The 23,871-nt window shown below is 35.8% G+C and overlaps 1 protein-coding gene and 1 non-coding gene across 5 annotated transcripts in view; one reads left to right on the plus strand and one right to left on the minus strand.

The window, feature by feature from the left end:
* The window catches only part of Ylpm1 (YLP motif containing 1), a 72,695-nt gene that overhangs the window by 5,456 nt on the left and 43,368 nt on the right, over positions 1–23,871 (minus strand). For 2 of the 4 annotated variants that reach the window (XM_074067533.1, XM_020175621.2), the window contains 12 exons: positions 18,575–18,995; positions 18,245–18,337; positions 17,829–18,021; positions 17,001–17,119; positions 15,871–16,025; positions 11,470–11,532; positions 10,962–11,081; positions 10,540–10,716; positions 10,373–10,456; positions 9,930–10,013; positions 7,063–7,143; positions 3,927–3,978 (listed from right to left, as the gene is read on the minus strand). In XM_074067533.1, the coding sequence (XP_073923634.1) occupies positions 3,927–3,978; positions 7,063–7,143; positions 9,930–10,013; positions 10,373–10,456; positions 10,540–10,716; positions 10,962–11,081; positions 11,470–11,532; positions 15,871–16,025; positions 17,001–17,119; positions 17,829–18,021; positions 18,245–18,337; positions 18,575–18,995 (1,642 nt within the window). The remainder of the gene's footprint in view (positions 1–3,926; positions 3,979–7,062; positions 7,144–9,929; positions 10,014–10,372; positions 10,457–10,539; positions 10,717–10,961; positions 11,082–11,469; positions 11,533–15,870; positions 16,026–17,000; positions 17,120–17,828; positions 18,022–18,244; positions 18,338–18,574; positions 18,996–23,871) is intronic. The other 2 variants (XR_012446094.1, XM_020175622.2) reach the window with 2 other exon arrangements.
* Positions 20,634–20,770, plus strand: LOC141422254 (small nucleolar RNA SNORA43). Its single transcript, XR_012446852.1, has one exon. It is a non-coding gene; the product is annotated as a small nucleolar RNA SNORA43 (small nucleolar RNA).

Genomic DNA, 23,871 nt, shown 5'->3' on the forward strand with positions numbered 1-23,871 from the left:
AAACTCCTTCCCCACCCAAAAGCAATTACTGGAAAATCGGTAAGGCAAACGACAACACTTTACAAAACTCAGGAAAATTTTATGGTCTTGTTTTGGCAAAATTTTCACATGGATGGGTTTTATAGAACCAGTCTTCTATCTCCTCTGTAAATCATATGCTGTACCAAATGGCTATTACATTAATGTATACTACAGGCAAAAGTATACTTGATCCTAAAGTGACCCCTTGGATGCATAGGAACACAGGGATATGGTATTAGAACACCAACAAGGTCCCATAAGCAATCAAACTGGTCTTAGTTTAAGTATTACCAGAAGAGTAGGAAGCTCCAGCACACTTATTAAATAAACCTTCATGGATTTCCAAATTTAATTAATCAACTTGACATTAACACACTTCAAAGAAAAAATTTCACATTTCAATTCCAAGAACAGAGCCTGGCAGGCATCAATGCAGAAGGGCAGTGCAAGAACTGCTAGAACTTTTCCTCATACACTGGGTATATGACATAAGTTACAGACCAGATGTTCTATATATGCAACATGAAGTCCAAAAGACCATGTATTTCTTGCTTGAAATATATTTCATTTGAAATTGTATTGTGTAAGCTTGTTTAAAGTTTCCCTTTAGGGGCTGAAGAAAGGCTCATACCTCTTCCATATGGCATATTGAAACAAACACACAGATGGATGGCATAGGTGAGGAAAGAGGAATCTGGGGTGTTAATTACAGAAGGAAGACTGGGGTCTAACACAGTCACTCTAATGATTCTCAGAGGTCTGAGTTTCAAAAGATGAAGTTTTAAGATGAAGATGAAGCTTTAGGTCCAACTTGGTAGGTTACAGAATTTTGTATCTTTAAAACAGTGTATATTTTTTAGCACAACAGAGAATTTTTTTAGATATATCTATATATTTTCTACCAAAAATAATATTTTAAAATCTGTCTGAGGTAAACATACACACAAGATTTATGTACCTATACAAATAATAATTACATTCCAACTGTGAAGAGATGAGTTTATCTGACATGCAGAAGGCTAATATATAACTCATAAGTACAGTCAAATAACATTGAGATGAGAAAAACAAAAGTACTTTATGTGGAGAAATCTAAGTTAGGATGATAACAGCCTCAAATACTCTAGTTCTTATAGTTTAAGAAACTAAAATCACATGACTGGAATTTAAGCAGCTTCAATGCTGAATTCTAGCATCTGATGTGATATGTAACACCTCATTCTTGCACTATAGTGCCTGTGTCCCTGTTGGGGAGGAACAGTTAGGTGTGACTGGCACTGGGCCACAGGCAGCCTTCATCAACTCCCTGATAACCATGCCAGATGTAGCTCAATCCTGTTCTGAACTATATTAAAATTGTGCTGCTTCTATTTAATAGACACAGACAGAAATGTATACTGAGCATAGAGTAAGAGTTTGCAATGAGATCTAACCAGGTGCTTGAAAAATTATAGGTATTTTCTTACTGGCAGATTCATTTGTAAATCAAAATTCCTCAGTTTCAGGTCTGGCAGAATGGCTCAAGTGGTAATAAGAGCACCTGTCTAACAAGATGAGGCCCTGAGTTCAAACCCCAATGTTGCCAAGAAAAAAAAAATTCTTCAGTTCCCATTTCAGTTCTTTTAGCTCAATGTATGACACTACTAAAGTTTAATTTGTGTCCACTCAGCATAATCATGTTACCAAGAGTAATTTAAGGATGCTGGTAGAGTACTAGAAAAACAAATTATACCTGGTGATTAAACATTAAATTTGTTATAAGGAAGGCAACCTAAATAGGATAATTCTCAGATGAATATCCTCATGAATTAGAGGAGAAACTTCTCAACTGGCTCAATGAACCAATCTCAAAGAAATATATACTTTCAAGAAAACTCACACTCAGTTTGCCTTCCTCCATGGCTGGATTAGCTCTCAAGATAATATAGTAGTGCAAGAGGTAAGTTCTTATACAAAACATCATTATCACGCCTATTTAAAAACAAGCAAAAACTCAACTGCAAACATGTCAGAATTTACTTTCTAGATTCATTATCAGCTTTTCAGTGCCATTAGCTGAAATGATTTATGTAAGAAATCAATTTCTATAATTTATTGTCTAATATAATTTTTAAAATCGATGGACTCAGTATAAGGTGTATTTTTGGAGAAGTAAATAGTAAACATGCCAGAATTTTTTCCTAGAAAATTACCAATAGTGATAAAATATTTTCTTTAATAGTCATCATAACTAAATTCCATTTTCTTTTCTCCTTAGAAACAAGAAAAGTAGAAAATGGATTAGCTACAGTTTTAAAAAGCATTAACCCAGATTGTATATTACATAATGCCTAGTTAAAATAATTATTACTTCTATAATCCCCTTACCTAATTTATTTATTATCTCTCTTGGTCACAAAGATAATCAATGCTTAGAGAACCAGAAGAAATTATCTTAGAGTCTTACGGGTTATTCAAAAAGTACAGAACTTAAAACAGAGTTAATCTAATGTCAAAATAAGTAGGACTAAAGCATTATTATTATTATTGTCTTTTCTTTTTTGGTGCTGGGATAGAACCCAGGGCCTCGCGTATGCTAGCAAGCGCTGTACCACCAAGCTACATCCCAGCCCAAACCATTATTATTTTAAAAAGTAATTTGTGGTTATTACTCTCATATATTTATTAATTGCTAAACACATATGTACTTATGGTCTAAGGAAGGAGACAGTTTGTTATTATTAAGATTTCCCACTGTGGGAAGATTAGAAGAATATGCTAATAAACCAGATATAATTTTCATTTGACATACACTAAAAAAAATTTTTAGGCTTTACAGCAAAGCACCTACCCCAACAGTAGAGTTACACTACAGTTTGTGAACCTGTCTTTTGATAGAGACTGGTAAACATCAACTGCTAGCCCAAGTGGTTGGGCACAATAGAAGGCATGACGCATGAAGCCACGTGTAAAATGTACTCCCTCTGATGTCAGAAACACGACTAAGCAGTGAAGTAGCTAAATGACTACACTCATTTTATGAGTTTAAGATGTTTAGATGGTTACTTCAGTTTTGGAATAACACTAAGAAGAGAAATACACATTGTCATGCTTCATAATCAATAAGGCCTTTGTACATCAAAAAATCCCTAGCAGGTTTTCTTACATCTTTACTGATACATCTTAGCTGATATGTTAAATTGTTCTCCTTAAGTGAAGTAAAAAAAAATTAACAAACATTTTACAGTATCACCATGGAGGAATCCATTCAATTTTTTTTACTTGATGGAAAACTTCTATTAAATAACTTCAAAGTTTGATTTAGATAATCATTTTAACTGGTTTTACAATGTAATCTAGCACTAAGGACAACTTGAAGGAAAATTTTAATGGAATTTCTTAATTAGGCTCCTCAAAAATTTGAACTATGTATTTACTTCTCTTTATTCAGAAACTTGAATTTATTACAAAAGAAAAATAGCTGCCTTTTAACTAATTTTCAAAACTTTAATATGTATTACTATTATAAACTATTATTATCCAAAGTATTCATAAACAGGTCTAACTATGAACCTCAGTTAAATATTATTTTTAAAAAAGAAATGTTATAAGCACCAACATTTCTGATTAATATAAAAATGAATGTTAGAAGTGACAGTATTTTGTTCCTGAATTTATCAAATATTTGTTGACTCTGAAAACTTTAAATGGTATTGAAAGCAGTTCTTTTAAAATACTCCTTTTACTCTGTCATAAGATATAACTAGTTAAACCAAAAGCTAGTGAAATAACTGGAGGATGTAAGGTAGGCCCAAAATCTTGCTTTAAGCCAAAGTTTTGGGAAATTTTTTCCTCTTATAGTGGAATGCTCTATGATCATTACCATCAGGTATCACATAGAAAAACAGGAAAAAGGAAATACCCACCTAGCTTTGCCTCAGATGTGTCCATCTCCCATTTGCTTTTCGGAATGTAACCCTAAATCGTACACAGAGAGAAGCTCGAAGGGTTAGAAAGAGACACATACATGCATAACACTTTTGAATTGGAAAAGCATTAAAACTGGGAATGGATTCAGTTCCCATTCACTAGTTATAAATATATCCTAAGGGAAAACACAATCTCATTATCTTTGAAGAAACTAAATGACCAAATTCGCCAAACTTCACTACAAAGATTTCAGAGTAGTCACTTTAGGATAGTGTTATGAAGGCGCTTTGTGGCAGCTACAGTTCAGGACTCACAATTGTAGTCTGAACAACAGCTGTACAGCAATTATGATAATGATGTACAGATAGTTACTGTGCCAATATTAACACCATTTGAAGATAAAAGAATTTATATTAGCTACATTATATTTTCTAAATACAACTGCTATTCTCAAGTGATTTCAGCCATGAGATCCAAAAGAGTTCTTCAAGACAGTTACTTGATATTCCAGTACTTGAAAGAAAGGACTAGTATCACTGTACCCAACTACCCAATTATAAAGTTCAAACTCATTTTAAAATGACTCAATCCATGCATCAGTTACATCTTACAAAGCTAATTTTATTGAATCAATTTAAGAGCATTTCTGGATATTAGATTATTTCTGATACCTTTTAAAATTATGTTTTCTTATTAAAAACCACAAATTACCACAAGCAACTTACATCTTAGATTTCATAAATGAGTGGTTTATTTCAAACAAACGCCCCATTTTCCAATTTCCAATGTGCCTATTGAACTATGGAGTAAGCCTTTCTGTTGATTAACTTAGCAAGTTTATGCTTTTTCCACGTGATTTATCGTGATTCCCTTTTCTTCATGTGGAGTCTATTTTCTATTAGACCCTAGTATACAGAAACTTTAGTATTAGGACCTAGTAAACAGGAAAGACTCATCAAAGGTGTCAGCATCTTCTTTTATAAATCATTATTTCTCTCTACTGTTAAGAATGTTCAAGTTCATAGAACATACTGACACAGCTAAGTTGGAAAGCATGTTAAAAATAATCATGACATGGCTTCTATGGAAGAGTTTACTTGAGCATCACCATTATTCCAGGAAACCTATGGGTTGTATACATTTTAGTCTTTAAGTCAGAACTAGTAATTCAATTTCAACTATTAGTAGGTAGTATTTCAGGTTATAAATTATATCATCTTTCCCAGACACATATTTAGAACAAACCAAGACAAAGCTTTGCTGAAGTGATGGTGCTAAAAGTTAAGTACTGAGGAAACTTATATACGTGGTAGCTTAACAACCATCTGAAAACCTTAAGCATCATTGGAATAATATATTTATAAATTCTGAATCATAGTAGGTTCACTAAAGCACTAAAGAAGGCAAACTATCACACCAATGATCCCACAAAAGGATTTTCTCAACCAAGAAAAGTTTGAATTTTATCCAGTTGTTGTTTATCAGTACAGAGTGGAAAATACAAAGTTGACTGAGCATTCTGTTAAAACAGACTGAATGATGTTAGACTTGCTCTTAACCCTTTGCTTAATATTCTCCACGAATCTTTTACTCTTGTGATCGACTCCAATAGTAAAAGATCTGGATTCTGCTCTTTGAATGGGTTAAGAGAAGTTGTAGACCATAAAGTTAAGTAAACAAGTATATTAGTTTCTCCCTGCTGGAACCATCTTGTTTTTCCTTGAAACTACCATCTTTCCACTGCTTGAAGTGGTAGGCCACTTGGAAATGAAAGAGATAGTCCAGCAGGGTAGAATGCTAAGGCTTCCTTGCCAAGCCTTTGGTGTAAAAATATAGTATTACAGTGTGTTTTACTTTTTGAAATAGTTGTACATTCATTAAAAGCTCCAAGTTCGACCTACAACTAAGCAAGTGAGATGTTATGAACCATATCCTGAACTGAAATCTCCACAAAAGACAGCTTCAGAAAGTTACTACTGCAGACTTCTCACATGATCAATTTCTAGCACATATGCTGCAAGTACTTGTAGAGGTTATTAACCATATTCCAGAACAGCATGGATCTTAAGTGAATTTCTTGCCTACATTTCAGATTATATATGTCAAAATACAACTTAAGAAAAATACTTTAAAAAAAATACTGACACTCAAATACCATTAACTTTAAAGCTTATTTTTTAATCCACATTTAAAATCTAGAAATGTAGAGGTCAACACCATCTCTACACGAACAGTTTCTGTTAAGAGTCCTCTATATCACACATGGGCCCACTCCTTGGAAATTGTGTATACTCTAGGGAGTAGAAAAATCAGGGTTCTTGATTTATACATTTTTCAGAGGAATATGAGAAGCAAATTTAGCAAGAGCTGATGTATTAAATAAACCAAATAATATTCTGGGTTTAAAAAGCAACACTGTTCCAAGGCATTGCTAATCTCTGTACCTCATTAGCAAACACTGAAAAGTCAAGATAGCTCTATAGGTTGCATTTTCTTGAATGACAAGTAAGGCAATCATCTCTACAGAGGTGTGATCAAAAGCATTTACAGGAGGTACACAGGAACTTTAAACTCACATTATGTAAGTTTAAAATCAGCCTAAGTAAAATACATTGCCTACACAGTCAAATAATTTTTTCAATCATTTAACAGGAAAAGACAGAGAAGAACAAATCCAGCAGCCAGTGGCAACCTTCTGTTTCCTCGTTCAATAAGTTCTTCTGCCTTAGTTGACAGAAACCCAATTTTGAGATCTTGTAGCAAAGAAGAGACAACTATGCATATGTTGGGTAGGCTATACCACATATCTGCTGGAATGTAAGAATGCTCTTTCATTTGCAATTGATTTTCTAGAAAACGGTATTCCCCTAAAGCCACCCACAAATAGATTAGTGAGTACAAACGTAAGTTTCTTAGCACTCTTCAAATTTTCTTTTAACAACACAGGGCACTCTTTTGGTCAAGGGAAAAATAAAAAGTATCCAAAAGTTTCCTTGAAGGTGATTATGGAAACTTTTACCATAAACAAGTGTGTATCAACAGTAGTAATCTGACCACAGATTTGAACATAAACCCTCCTTAATAATTCTACTAAAGAGACACTTTGTTCAAAGTGGTTGGTCTGTCTCCTACCAGTTCGCTTTCCTCTTCCTCTGCATCTTTCTTTTCTTCCTTCTGTTCTTCAATATTTGCATCAAAATCCTCCATCTCTACCTACAACGTGCCAATAATCATTTAAAAGAAGACTGAGTTAACATTCAGGAAAAGGTTAAATCACTCACTAAGATCTGGAATGAGCACAGCTGCCCAGAACAAGACAATACAGATTCACCATTACATACCATGTAATTTTCTTTTCTTTTTTTTTTTGGTGGGAGTAGGGTTTGAACCCAGGGTTTCACACTTGCAAAGCAGGCACCCTACCGCTTGAGCCACACCTCTAGTCCATTTTGCTCTGGTTACTTTGGAGATTGGGTCTCTTGAACTATTTGCCCATGCTGGCCTCGAATCTTGATCCTCTCAATCTCAGCCTCCCAAGTAGTTAGGACTACAAGAGTGGACCACCAGTGCCCAGCTACACCATGGAAAGTACATGGATTAGAGAAGTATTTATAAGGTAAAATGATAAAACTTGTAACTGGTGAATAAGGGAGAGTAAAAGTAAACAGTAAGAGACAGGACTGGCAGAGTGGCTCAAGTGGTACAGCAACTGCCTAGTAAGCATGAGATCCTGAGTTCAAACAAACAAGCAAAAAAAAGAGTTGGAGACAACTTCTTAGATTAATGGTTGCAACAGTCAGGTGATTCTAACTGAAAAATAGAAAATATGTAAGAGGAACAGGTTTGTATGTATTACTATTTTAGGTAGGTGCATTTGAGGTATACTAAGATATTAAATTTTGTTTTGTGTAAAGACTTTATAAAAGTTACCAACAATTCTTCCACTCAAAATTGTTATTAAGACAAGAGATGTTATTCACTTCAGTTCTTATAATTTAAGGCATATTAAGTGGCAATTCAAGCTAATAGGAAGGGCACGAAAGTGGCAAATCCATGCTACCAGAAATAATTCTGATTGTTTATATAATAATGTGCAAAGTAAACACAGAGCAGATGAAAAAGCCCTAGCTTAAAAAGGCCTGGGAAGAAGAAGACTAAATAGGCATGGTCAAAGAGATAAAGGGAAAGCTGGAAGACTATGGACTCATGTAAGCCAAGAGAAAAATATGTTTTCAAAAAAAGTGGACATGGAGTCAGGCATGGTAGTGCATGTCTATAATCTCAGAACTCCAGAAGTAGAAGCAGGAGGACTGTGAGTTTAAGACCAGCGTAGGTTACAGAGCATCAGCCTGCCTTGAAACAAAACAAAACAAAGGAAGGTAGATGTGGTCAACTGTGTCACATGTGGCTACAAAAATAAGCAACAGGAGAAGTGAGAATTGTCCAGTGACAGGGAACTCCCTGGTGAAAGTCTCTAGAGAATGGAAGGGTAGAAGCCAGAAGAAATGGCTTGAAAGTGGTATGAAGGTAATAACACATGAAGCCAGATGAGGTGGGCTCACATCTGTAATTCTAGCTACTTGAGGCAGAGATCAGGATTGCAGTTTCAGGCCAGTCTGACCCCAATAAAAAGTCTGGAGACCCCATCTCAGCCAATAAAAGCTGGGCATGGTGGTGCACACCTGTCTTCCCAGTTAGTGGGAGGTATAGATAGGAGGTCCAAGGTCTAGGCTGGCTCAGGCATAAATGGTAAGACCCTACTTGAAAAAATAACTAAAGCAAAAAGGACTGCAGGTGTGGCTCCAGTAGTAGAACATCTGCCTAGTAAGCAGAAGGCCATGAGTTCAAAACCCATACTGCCAAAAAACAAAAACAAAAATCACATGAAAACACAATTATAATATTAAGTATAAATAACTTCTCACTTACAAGAAGAGGTCAAACAAAAGTACACAAGTGATTGAAATAGAAAATCTTTCCTTTTTCATGATAAAGATGTTCTAGCACCAAACTAATTACTGATTCAGGCAAGAATTACCAGTAAGTAAAAAATGTATGAGGGAACAGGATATTAATAATTCTGAAGTATCTCTGCATAGTTCACTTATTACAAAGTGATGAATGTCTAAATCACAGTGAGGTAAATGGACATTCCACTTAATGTCAACCTAATGTGATGCACTGAGGCCACATATTGCCATTCATCCTTTAAGAGTTTAGCCTAAACCAAAACATGTGGAATCAGACAGACCCAAGAGGGCCATTTGACAAAATAATGTCTATACTTGTCAAAAATTCTTTGTCTCAGGCTAGAGGGACAGTTCAAGTAGTAGAGTTACCTGCCTAGGAGGCACGAGGCCCTGAATTCAAACCCCAGTACTGCAAAAATAAAATTCTTTGTCATTCATGACAATGACAGCTGAGAAATTACTTTTTTATATTAAAGGTCTGGATCCTGGATTTTTAAAAACTGCTATAAAACACATTGTAGAGAAAGGTGGTAAAAATCTGAATATGAACTATATATAAAATAATTCAAGAAATTTAAAGTTGTAGGCATAGCTAAAGTAGTAGAGCACTTGCTTAGCAAGTGCAAGGCCCTGAATTCTCCAATACTGCCAAAAATAAAATAAATAAATAAAAATGCATGCAATTTCTTATATAAAAAATTTTAATTCAGGAAATTAATTTTACTTAATATAGTATTTTATCAATGTTAAACTTCCTGGTTCTGTAAGAGAAGTGTCCTTGTTATTAAGACATATCCACTGAGGTATTTAGCATTATTAGGTCTTAAACTTATTAATTCTCATATGATTCCACAGTAATAGTGTGAACATTAATCGTAATAATATTAAGCATGTATCTGTATAGAGAAGAATGTGGCAAAATATTAACAATTAGTGAATCGCAACAAAAGGGGTACAGGTGCTCTTACACTGTTCATTTAACTTTTCTGTAGGTTTTAAGCTGCATTTGAGCCATGGGTGCACACTCACCTCTTCAATAGCAGCATCTTGCAGCAAAGAACGGATGTCTAGACGCATCATGTGACGAGGTGCAACTTCCCAGTGATCAGCCATCTATTGAGAAATTCGTGAGATCAAGTTATATCTGGAAGCTACTCAAATGGAAGCCAAGTGAGCATCCAAGATAAATTAAACTAGCATTGTGACATGTAATGGGCCAGTTCCAGGAAGAGGTAGGAAAACCCTTTCATTCATATACAAAGGAAAATAAATATTTACTAAAATGGGTAGTAAAGAAACTGTGAAAGAAAATGGGAAAAACCAAGAGTTTCCAATATGGAAATATCACAACGAAACCCCTTTATGCATTAATATATGCTAATTTTTAAAAAGATTAAAAAAAAAAAGCTTCCAGATAAGAGTACTGATGCTGAAAAATGAAATTTAGGGTACTCGACGATTTTAAACATTACCTTATTTATTTCTTTAAGTTTTCGTCCATGAATATTTCTCTTGCCACATGTCTGGTTATCGGCACTCATTTCAGCCAAATATACCTAAGCAACAAGTAATCATTAGACAAAGAAATATAAAACTTATATGAAAATGAAGTGCTTTAAAAGTTCTTTTAAGGCTATACCTCAAATCCCTTGGTTTTTGCTGCACTCCAAAATTGGTCAAAATGTCTAACTCTGTCATTGATAGCATCCAAAATGATGAAGGGAAAAAAGCCATCATCCAGAGTCTTTTTGAAAGTTTTGAACATGCTGGTGCGGTAAGTTTCCTCCATCTCTGCTTCATATTCATATTCCATTACCTAAGATCCCCCAAAAGAGATCTGGGGTTAATGAAAAGTAAAGAATCATCCTAAACCTTTTCCCTGGTTAACATCTGGATACAGATGACTTTGTATTGTCCCTTCACACCTGAGTACCAAAGTTTGATTAGAAAATGGAGAAGTCTTAGTCTTCAAAAAAGCTCCAACTCCTTCTGACCATTTTTTCCTTTAAATACTGTCAATGAATCAGATTCAGAATGTAACCTAAGAGAAATAAATCATACCTTCTTTTTCACTTTCTTTCCAGAATCTGGATCTTTTTCTTCTTTTTCTACTTCAGTGATGAAGTAATCATCTAGGCTTAAAACTCTGGGTGCAGGTCCTCCAAATTCTACCTCCTTATCCTAAAAATTGAATAGCCAAAGTTTAAAAAAAAAATCTATGAAACAAGGGCTGAAGGTGAGGTAGAACAACTAACTGCCTAGTGTGAGGCTCTGAGTTCCAACCCTACTACAAGCCAAAACAAAAAAAGAAATTATATCACATTACAAATGTACAACAATATACATGAAGAAATAAAGCAAAAAATTTATGGCTAAATAATATATAATTTTCGGTGGTTTCAAGTCAAGCAGAGGCAAAAATATTTATCTAAGTAGATCAAAAGTTCACATGGGACAACATCTACCATGAATTCATGGGCCACTACAATGGGTTAAATGGGAGACACCTATATCAATAACACACTGCTTACTACACAACAAATGATTTTTTTTGCTTTCCCATACTCACTCGAATAAGTTTTGCAACATGAGTCTTTCCACTGCCAGGCAATCCTCTCATTATAACAACAATCTGAAACACATGAGATTAAAAAAAAAAAATCACTCTGGGGTTTAGGGGTTCAAGTGGTAGAGAACCTGCCTAGCAAGTGCAAGGCCCTGAGTTCAAACCCCAGTACCACCAAAAACGAAAAAAGAAAGAAAAATCAGATTTTTTAGCAATGAGTTCTTAGTTAATAATGACCTACCATTCTTCAGGAGAGACCAGATGATATATGTCATGAAACAAACGTTAATGTATTTGAAAGAATAGAAAGTTATGTTCTGACAATAATGAATGAAATTAGTGGAAATTAAATAATACATTGCTTAATAAGCAGTGGGTCAAAGAAGAAATCAAAACAAAAATCAAAAAATACTCTGAGATGAATGAAAATAAAGACCCAACATACCAGAGCTCATAGGATGAAGAAAGTGTTAAAAAAAAATTTTAATTATAAATGCCTATATTCAGAAAGAAGAAACATCTAGAATCAATAACCTAACCTCCTACCTTAAGACGCTAGAAAAAGAAGAGCAAACTAAATCTAAGAGACAGAACAGAAGGAAACAATAAAGATTAAGGCATACATAAGCAAAATAGAGAACAAAAACTAAAGAAAAATCAATAATCTTGTTATGGTTTGGCTATGATTTGAGTGTATTCCTCAATGGAAACATGGTCCCCAGTGTGGCAGTGTTGAGGTGGGACATAGTAGGAAGTAACAGGATCATTTTTAAATGATCACACTGTATCAGTGTGTGATGCAGTACTTAAGGGTGTCCGGACAGCTCTCTTGAGAGCAGATGCCATGCTCTTGAATCTTAAACACTGTGAGCTAATAAATAAACCACTTTTCCTCATAAAGTACCCAGCCTCAGGTATTTTGTTACAGCAACAGAAAAACAGACTTTTCAAAACCAAAAGCTGGTTCTTTGAAAATATCAACAATACAACAATATTGAGAAACCTTTAATTAGGTTGACTAAGAAAAAAAGGAGAGAAGATTCAAATTACTACAATCAGAAATGAAAGAAGGGAGCCAGGTAATGGTGGCTCATGCCTATAATCCTAGCTATTCAGGAGGCAGACATCAGGAGAATGGAGGTTCAAAGTCAGCCTGTGAGACCCAATCTCAAAAAAAACCCAATACAAAAAAGGGCTGGAGGAGCGGCTTAAGTGGTAGAGTACCTGCCTAGCAAGTGTGAGGACCCAAGTTCAAACCCTAGTACTGAAAAAAAAAAAAAAAAAAAAAAAAAGAGGAAAAAAAAGAAATGAAAGAAGGGACATTACTACTAACCTTACAAAAATGAAAAAGATTATAAAGCAATACTGCAACTGTATGCCAACACTGACACAAGAAGAAATAGACAATGTGCATACTTATGATAAGCAAATAGACTAAAGTAGTAATAATAATTAAAACAACAACAAAAAAACTACCCATAAAGGCAGGCTCAGGTCCAGATGGCTTCACTGAATTTTACCAAAACATTTAAAGAATCAATACTGATTCTTCCAAAAACAAAAGGAACAATACCTAACATATTTTATGAGGCCAGCATTATCCTTATATAAAAAACAAAGACATCACAAGAGAACACTACAAAGTCTGTTATGAAGACGGGTGTGTGTGTAATAGCCATCAACAAATCACTAGCAAATTGATTCCAGCAAAATGTAAAAAGAATTATATACCCTGACCAAGTGTGACTTATCCCAGGGATGTGAAGATCAATTAATATAATACATTAGAATAATATATTTATAAACAACAATCACACAACTATCTCAATTGATGCAGAAAAAAAAAAAGCATTCAACAAAATCCAATATCCTTAATGATAAACACATTCAGCAAACTAAGACTAGAAGAAGACTTCCTCAGCCTGATAACGTTTATCTTTAAAAAATCCACAGCTGGGACTGGAGGTGTGGCTCAAGCAGCAGAGTGCCTGCTTTGTAAGCGTGAAGCCCTGAGTTCAAACCCCAGTCCCACCACACACAAACAAAAAAGATTCACAGCTAACATCATACTTTTTTTTGTTTTTTGGTACTTGAGTTGACCACAGGGTCTTGCGCTTGCTAGACAGGCACACTACCACTTGAGCTACTCTACCAGCCCTTTGTGTGTTGGTTTTATTTTTAAAATAGGGTCTCACTTTATGTCCAGGCCAACCTGGATGTGAGATGTGATCCTCCTATTTGTGCTTCCCCGTGTAGCTGGAATGATGGGTGTGAATCACTGTACCCAGGCATTGGTTGAGATGGAGTCTCACAAACCATTTGCTTGGGCTGGCCTAGAACAGTGATCATTCCGATCTCTGCCCCCTAAATAGCTAGGATTACAGGCTTGAGCCAACATACATGGCCCTAACATCATCTTAATGGTGAAAGACTGAATATTTTCTCTCTAAGATCAGGAACAGGGTGAGGATGTTCACTCTTGCCCTATCTATTCAATGTACTGGAGGTTTCAGCCAGGACAATTAGGCAAGAAAAGGAAATATAAGGCATCCATCTTAGAAAGGAAAGAATAAAACTGTATTTGCAGGTGACATGATCTTATATACAGAAAATCCTAAGAATCCTTTAAAAAGCTTTGGAACTGATAAGTTCACTGATGTTACAGAATACAAGATGAATACACAAAAATCAATTGTATTTTATTTTATTTGGTTTATTTATTCATTTATTCATATGCGCATACATTGTTTGGGCCATCTCACCCCTCTGTCGTCATCCCCCACCTCCTCCCTCTCCCTCCCACCTCCTTTGCCAACTGTATTTCTATACACTTGGTATGAACAACCCTGAAAGGAAATTAAGCCAATTATATAAAAAATAACATCAAATGTGAATGGATTAAACAATCCAATCAAAAGACAGAGACTGGCCAGGCACAGTGACTCACAGCTGTAATCTCAGCTACTTGGGAGGCTGAGACTGGGAGGATTGTAGTTTGAGGCCAGGCTGGGCAAAAAGTGAGACTCCATTCTCAATCCATAAGCTGGGGATAGTGGTATACATGTATGTCCCATCGATTGTACACACCTCCAGCTATGCAGGAGGCATAAGTAGATTGCAGTCTAAAGCTGGCCCTGAGCAAAAACACAACTCTACATGAAAAATAACTAACAAAAAAGGGCTGGGGGTATGGCTCAAGTGATAAGAGTGCCTGTCTAGCAAGTGCAGGGCCCTGAGTTCAAATCTCAATACTACCAAGGGTGGGGGGACAGCAGAGACTGGGCCAGGAGTGTACCTCAGTGGTAGAGTGCCTGGCTAGCCTGTGTGAGGTGTTGGGTTCAAACCCTAGCATTGCAGACGGCGGGGTGGGGGGGAAAAAAGGCAGAAACTGTCGGACTTGTATAAAAAAACATGATTTAGCTATATGTTGTTTACAGGAAACACACTTTACATTCAAAGACACAAACATACTAAAAGCAAAACGATGGGTAAGAAATATACATAGTTCCACCTTTCCCACTGGGAATACATTCCAAGATCCCCTAGCAAAGCTTAAAACCACAGATAGTACCAAAACTTACATATAAGCACTGCACTACCATGACAGTCAATCTGATAACCAAGGTAGTTACTAACAGATAGTGACCAACAGGTAGGCACTGCTTAGAGTACGGGTATGCTGGAAAAAAGGATGATTCACTTCCTGAATCATCTACTTCCTGAATAGCAAGATTTCAGTATGCTACTCAGAACAACTCAAAACTTTAAACTTATGAATTGTCTATTTCTGGAATTTTTCACTTAATAGTTTAGGATCACTGCTGACCTCGGGTAAGTGGAAATGAATAAAGTGACACTACACATAAGGGAGGTCTACTGTAGCTTGCAAACAGCAACCACAGGAAAGATTAACAGTAGGCAAAAAAAACCAACCTCAAACAAGGAACTAATAACTCAGTCTAAATATTGGGTCTATTAATGGCGGTCAAACTATCTGGCTGAAATCTACAGTGTCAGTTTATTCAAATGGAGTCCAATCATTCTACAATATAAGCCAAATTCAAAAGAATGTATACATTAGGAAATTAAACCTAAGCTAATCAAGTCTACCTTTTTGTTTTATATACCTTAAAACCAAATCTACTTTTTCTTCCTTCAAAATGCACTTAATTGAGCTTTCATGAACTGTTTTAAAGTTTCTAACTTTTATTTTTTTGCTAAGAAATTTAGCTCTAACTTCTTATGTAGGTAGTACATGAGACTGTTTTGTGATTTAGAGATGCTAAGATGCCTTGAATCTGATATTATTTCTACGTTGCAGAAAAGTAGAGAAATTCTGTTCATAATATTAAGAAGATCTATCTTCAGATTTGCAAGAAAACTAGCCAGCTTCATTGGACTCACTCTCTCTGGTCTGCTGTCCCGGCCTGGTGGTTTCAAAATGTCATCTACATTCTTAGATTCAGGCTTCTTCTCAACCCGTGGAGCTGGAGGTGGCTGGTGACTTAGTGAAGGAGCCTGCAGAGGTATTCGCTCCTCTGGGTAAGTTCTTCGTTCTCCTACAATTCCAGCAGTTGAATAAAATTACTATTTATATAGTAATTATTTTGAAAGTTAACTCCGCTTTCATCTTAATCATAATTCAGACCAAGTCTAATGACTTGAGGGCCACTTTTAACTTTAATTAGAGAAAGTTTAATGTAATAGAAATCTGAAATCAAGAAAATGAAAAGATTTAGGTCTATTTCGGGAAAACAGAATGTTCTGCAAACTACTGAATTCAGCTTGTTTGTATTAAATGTTGGAAAAAAGTTAAGCAATGGTGCATAGAAGAAGAATAAATACTGTGAGGGACAATCTCAAGCATGACTGATAATTCTATAGCTTCTGTTTTACAGTATTAAGAATAAGAGTCATCAGCTTAGGAAAACAAATTACTACAAATAGATATGAGTTTCTAGTTTAAGTACAACTTACAATCCTGAAAAGCTAAAAGCAAACTAAATGTCCAACAGTAAGGGTCTTATTCACTCAATGGAATACCACAAAACCACTAATAGGTTTATATGTGGAGAAATGTACGGTGCAATTATCAAGCAGAACAAGCACGCTGTATTTAGGGTTGGGGATGTAACTCAGCAGTAGAGTACTAGCCCAGCATATGCAAGGTCCTGGGCTCTATCCTAGCATGGCAAAAAAACAACCACAGCAAAAGAAATCCTGCATTTATACTTTGATACCTCATAAATATGTACATGAAGAAAGAATGAGGAAATGCACAAACTTATTAGTTTTGGAATGGTGAATGGTGGATTATAAGTGGCTTTGTTTCTAATTTTGAAAATTTCTTTAATAATAAAAAACATTTGTCTTATTCCATTAATTACATTGCTATTTTTGATTATGCTGCCTTCTCTGACAAATATTAAAGTACATTTGACTCTGAACATTCAAATCCATAACTACAGTGGGAAGCATCTCCCACTGTTTACATTCTCAACATCCTTATTGTAGTTACTATGGCATTACACTACCTCCAAACATGGATGGGCCTTCGTAGGCTGGTCGGTCAGACTTCCGGTCATAGGATGGCCTATCAAACCCTCCTCTTCTAGATGAGGAATGGTCTTTTTTGTCTCGATATGACTGAGTCCTAGAAGGTGTAAAAGGAAATGCTTTGGTAAGTAAAAATATTTATATTTATATAATGCAACACCATTACCTGTCCAATCTTCTCTATGGGCAGTTACTCCACATAGTCAATATTTATATTTTGATTTTTTATTTCATTTATATCTGCCTTACAGAAAGGTATCTACAAAGCTCATGAATTGCAAAAATAGACTGCTTGCCTATAATTAAGTAATGGTTGCACCTTTATCGACAATACTGTTTCCTTTCCTTACTGGTTATTCTATCTGCCATTTAATTCTCTGGAATTCAAGCAAGCAAAACTCAAGAATGTATTTTCCTAAAAATTGTTCCAGAACTGCTCTTCCTTCTTCAAATTACACACATACATGAGAAGAATATGTCATTTACTAAATTCCCTTTAGATACATTGACTTTTGCTGAACTTACATGTGGTAATTTGTATACTTAGCAAAGGTATTTTTCTTTTACGTTTTTTTTTTTTTTTTTTGTGGGACTGGGGTTTGAACCCAGAGCTTCATGTTTGCAAAGCAGTTGCTCTACCACTTGAGCCACACCTCCAGTCCATTTTGCTCTGGTTATTTGGGAGACGGGAACTCCTGAACTATTTGCCTGAGCTAGCCTCGAACTACAATCCTAATCTTGGCCTCTCAAGTAGCTAGGATTACAGGCGTGAGCCATCAGCAGTAAACATATTTTTCATAGCATACCTATCATCTCTGGGCCGACGCTCTCTGTCAAATCGATCCCGGTCATAGTCAATAACACGATCTCGGTCTCTATCTCTATGTGTCTCTCGATCCCTTTTAAAATCTCGATGATCTGCTATGACATTACTTTGACGATCAAAATAAGGTTCACGATCTCTGTCTCTATCATAGCGATCGCGCTGGCTCATATGCTCTGCAAAAACAATTAATACAAAATAAGTATTATATCCATTTTAAAAAATAAAAGTAAAAAAGCACAAATTTAACTTCACAACTAGTATAAACTAATGCCCTAAATTCAACTTAAGAATTTTCTAGCTATATTAAAGGTCAGATAATCTCACTAAATGGAAAATCATGTAATAATTACTCTCTAAAATTAAATTTAAAAATATTCTTCTCTCTGGGAATCCTACCTGTCTCAAAGGTTGACCTGTCAGGTAGTGGATCTGGGCGTAGGGTTATTCTTTCTCCATATGGTATTTGTTCAACTTTATTAGTGGACATATCTGATTTAAAAAAAATAAAACAAAAAGCAAAAAACAGGGATAAAATATTGTAAGAGAGAAGCTTAACAAAAATCACAGATTAATGAGATCGAGGTTTAGCCTGAGCTATATAGTGAATTGTAGACCAGCTTAGGCTACATAGTGAGACCCTATCTCAAACAAACAAACAAACAAAAATCATCCACAAAAAGCCAATTCTTGTAGAAGCCCAAATGCAAGGTCATCATCATTACTCACCTCGGCCATGGCCATAATCAACAGTCTGCTGCACTGGTGGTGGTTTGGACATGGGTGGCATACCCATAGGCATTGGGCCAGGGGGGGGAATGGAAGAGTGAACAGGTGGGGGTGGTAATACTGGAGCAGATGGAATTGTTGCAGTTTCTGACTTAAATTCTGAATTTAGTCCTTGTTCATCATTTGTATCCCATAGCCCATAGAAAGAATCTTCATCCCAGCGTTCCTGTTCCACAGCTGAAGTTTGTGGTTTTATAACTGGAGGAGGGGGAGGCGGTGGAGGCGGAGGAGGAGGTGGTGGTGGTATTGGCACAGGTGGCCTAGTCAGAGGAATAGATGATCTTGCTGGTGGAGCAGAGGGTCTTACAACTGAACCTGGTGGCTTACCCATAGGAGGGGGTGGTCTGTAAGACCCTGGAGGCTAGAGAAGAGAGTAAATGGCTTAGTGAGCATATCACCACATTGTCACAAATCAGTGGAAATTAAAATCTCATTTTCAATCCATTAAAAAAATTAATCAATTAGACTCACTCAAACTGTAAACTTTGTGCAATGAAAAGTCAAGTCACAGAGAGGGAGAAAATATGTACAAATCTCGTATTTAATAAAGGACTTGAATACAGAATATATAAAACTTATAACTCAATAAGACATTTAATCAAAGATTTGAATATTTCTCCAAAGAAGATATATAAATGACTAAGATGCACATGAAAAGATGCTGTCAATATCATTAGTAATTAAAAAAAAATACAAATTAAAATCAAAATGAGATGTCATTTCATATTTACTGGAATGGCTATAATTAATAAAACAGACAAAAACAAATGATGATGAGGATGTGGAGAAAGAAGATAACTCTTAAGATTCCTAGTGGGAATGTAAAATGGTGTCACTGATTTGGTAAATAGTTTGTCAGTTTCTCAAAAAATCAAACAAATTTATCATATGACTCATCAATTCCATTTCTAGGTATCTAGCCAAAAAAAAGTATGTCCAACTAAAGACAATCCAAATGTCTATCTACTGGTGAATGGATGAGCAGAATGTGGTATGTGCACACAATGGATGTTAGTCAGCAAATAAAAAGAAATGAAGTACTGATTCATGCTATGTCATAGATGAACTTGAAAACACTATGCTGAGTAAAAGTAAAAGAAGCCAGATGTAAAAGATCACATACTGTATGATTCCATATTTATGAAATGCCCAAAGGCAAAACTATAGAAAGTAGACTAGTGGTTGCCTAGGACTGGGGATAAAGAATGAGAATTAACTGTAAACTGGCATAAGGATCTTGGCATGATGAAATGTTCTAAAACTGGGTTACAGTGACAATTGCTTTGTTTAAGACTTAATTGTTTAAAATAATCGAATTGGCTGGCGGAGTACCTCAAGTGGTAGAGTGCCTGCCTAGCAAGCATGAAGCTCTGAGTTCAAACCCTAGTAAAACCCCACCCCTCAAAATTGAACTGTACAGTTAATGCAAATTATACCTCAACAAAGTGGTCCTCACAAAGGGAAAAAAAATTGTCTTCAATACTACCATCCCTTCTAACAACATACCACACTCTCTCTTTCTTTCCCTTTCCCTACTTAGATTCAAACATCCCAGACCCATGCCAAACCTACTAAATTTCTGTGGGTGGGGTCCTACCACTAGTTTAATACAAAAACAACCACAAGCTGGGAAGGGTGTGAGAAAGGAGAAGATGGGGGAAAATGGAGAGAAGACAGTTAACAGGTACGAAGTACAGTTACATAAGAATTTCTAATACTCTATAGTAGAGTAGAATAACTATGGATGACAACTATTAATGGAATATTTTAAAATGGCACCCTATAATTACATACAATCACTGTATTTTTTTTTTTTTTTGGTGGGACCAGGGTTTGAACTCAGGGCCTCACACTTGCTAGGCAGGAACTCTACTACTTGAGCCACTCCTCTAAACCTTAATTTTTAAAAAATATATTAAAAATGAAAAACAAAAAGCCTCTATGATCCAGGCATGGTGGTACATGTTATAATCCCAGCACCCAAAAAGCAGGAAATTCAAGTGTTTGAGGCCAGAGCACCATAGGCACACAGACAACCTGCTGTGCCTGTGACACTGGGGCAAAGAGCAAGTGGCATTTCTATGCTCAGTGTTCAGAAGACAGTCAGTACTAAGAATGGTTTATAACCTGACATTTTGTAGAGAAAGAAGAAAAAAAAAAAAGATTTTGAGGCCAGCCTGGGCTACACAGTGAGACCCTGCCAAAAAGAAAAAAACAAAAAAACCCAAAAAAACCACCACCTCCACGAATAATTCTGATGTTCACCACTTGATTAAGAACCTCAGCTATAAACCATCTTCCTAACTTAGAGATCTATCTCCTCCACAAAAATAGCAAATTTCCAGTGAGAGAAACAAAGTCCAGGAGCCACCTCCCTTCCATTCCTTTCAGTTGTCTGGTTGACTATAGCAGTATGTGACAATGCTGGGATAGACAAAGAACATGAATACCAGGAAACAACAAAACAAAGAAGCTGAATGGGACATTTCACAATCTCTCCAAGAGGGTGTGCCATTGCTGTATGAAATGTTTATGTCTGTTTTTCCAAAGCCATCACAAGTGCCAAGGAAATGTACATTAAGGAGATGGCAGCACCTCTTAGCAGACAGGTCCTGTTTACTCAATAGTGAAAGCCAATTGTCAAATATATTTTATTTTAATTTTTGCAAGCCTTATTCAAATACTTTTTCCCCATTTTCCTTAGTTCACCATTTCTGGTTTGTTTATTCTTTACTGACAACTATTTCAGACCTTGGAGAGCAAACAGTATATATTATTTACATATTTACTCATAATGTTGGCTGTGCTTTAGAACTAAACTTTGAGTAAAAAATGGATTTTGCTAATATACAAAGAACATTAAGGCTGGAGGTGTGGCTCAAGCAGAACACTTGCTCTGCAAACACAAAAGCCCTGAATTCAAACCCCAGTCCCATCAAAAAGAAAAAAAAGAAGAAGAAGAAGAAAAAAAAAGAACATTAAGTGGAGGCCACTACAGTCTGAATTAAATACAAATGGCTGTTACATATAGGTAGACTTTTTATTAGGATATGTATGGCCTTTTAAACTTTGTTCAGAGAATACCAGTATGGAACAAAGCTATTCTGACTGGGGCACAGCTATTCAGACAAGTCAATCATCTTAAGATCTGTAGGGAGTATATCTACAAATAAATCAAAAAGTGGTTTTTCTTCATCCTATATAGTGAGAACAAAAGATACATTTGTGAAACAACTCCACAGTATTTATATCAGAAAGGACTAAATTATATTAAAGGTAATATAAATTGATAAGAAAATTCTTAACAGTCAAAGACAAATATAGGTAAAGGACAAAAACAGAATTTATACAAGAGGAAAAATATAATTAACATGGAAAAATATTCATGTTCATTAGTTATCAAAAATGCATATTGAAGGCCCAGTGGTGGCACACACATGCAACATGTAATCCTAGCACTCAGGAGGCAGAGGCGTGAGGATCACAAGTTTAAGACCAGCTTGGACTATACAATGAGAAAGGAAGGAATGGAGGGAGGGAAGGAGGAAGGGAGAGAGGGAGGGAGAGAGGGAGGGAGGGAGAGAGGGAGGGAGGGAGGAAGGGAGGAAGGAAGGAAATTAAAACATTGTATTTCTGGGCACCTGGTGGCTCATGCCTACAATCCTAGCTACTCATGTGGCAAAGATCAGGAGGATCTCAGTTTGAAGCTAGCCTGGGCAAACAGTTTGTGAGACCCTATCTCGAAAATACCCAACACATACAAGGGCTGGTGGACTGGTTCAAGTGATAGGGCACTTGCCAAGCAAGCACGAGGCCCTGAGTTCAAACCCCAGTACCCCTAAAACAAAAACAAAACATTGTAGTAAAGCTATTAAAACCACCAAAATATTAAGTAGCTGATGACTAAAAGACTATGATATAGATATTATGTAATAACTATTTAAGAGAGCTGTTTTGAAATAGGAATAATTTAAAAATTCTTATTCTTTATTAATTTATGGTCAGGTCAATATTTAATTTTATCATCATATATAAGACCAAGAATCCCTGGCTGCCACCAGAATACAGCAGACAAATATAGTTAAGAAACTTTATTCATGGGGAATGACAATGACAATGTTCTTATTCTTTGGCTGAAGTGTCCCACATTGGGAAATTAAAATTACTCTTAAGTTATCCAAAACAATGAGCTGGTAGAATGGCTCAAATGATGGGGCACCTGCCTAGCAAACCTAACAAGCATGAGGTCCTGAGTTCAAATCCCAGTAACAACAATAAAAAACAGAAAAAAAGTTATCCAAAATAAGAATCTGATACAAAGAAATTCATTAAGGTTATATTAATAATAATAAGAGTGAAAGGTTAGATAGAAATACTCAAATAGTATAGCTTGATAAATTATTGTATATTAAAAATAACCCAGCATCTAGCAATATGGAAAAATATTTATAATTTGTTAAGTTACAGAAATGTGGATTTATAATCTAGAGCTTCTACCATTTTCCAAGAGATACAAATATAAAAGATATAGTTTCTATCCTGTGGGCTCAGTTTATAAGGAAAGATGAGAAGAAAATAATCAAAATACAATAGGATAAAGACTATGACAGGGACCAGTATAAGATATTACAGGGGTAGGAGACATGAAGGCAATCATGTTACACAAGTGCAAGAGAAAACAGTACAGTTGACTCCTAAGAGATAAACAAGAATTAGCCAACTGGAGGAGAGATGGGGAGAGAAAAGAAATTCTCTAGGCTTAGAGAACAACATGCATATGCAAGGGCATGGAGAAGCAGAAGAACAGACTCATTCACAGAGTTGTTAAGTAGCTCCATGTGGAGGAGAGTAGAGTAGCGACCAATGGTCACAAGAGGTCAGACCTGCACAGAAACACACAAGGCCATATAAAAGTCTACAAAAGTCTTAAAGCCAGGGGGCAACATGGTGAGATTTATGTTTTAAAATGTCTGTTTGGGCCAGAAATCACATCAGTGCTGCCTGAAGTGGAATGTAGGCACAGACCCAAAATACAAGGGCATGAGAGAACTTTTTGGAGTGTGCAGTTTATCTTTTGGATACATTTGGCAGAACTCAAACTGTAGGCTTAAAAATAAGTGTATGCTATTGTATTGTATGCACGTACGTGTATATATATATATATATATATATATATATATATAAAAAATACCCTAAGATTTGATTAAAAATAATCATTCTGGCAGGAAAATGGAGAA

The sequence above is a fragment of the Castor canadensis genome, chromosome 3, assembly GCF_047511655.1.
Source record: "Castor canadensis chromosome 3, mCasCan1.hap1v2, whole genome shotgun sequence".
Lineage (NCBI taxonomy): Eukaryota > Metazoa > Chordata > Mammalia > Rodentia > Castoridae > Castor > Castor canadensis.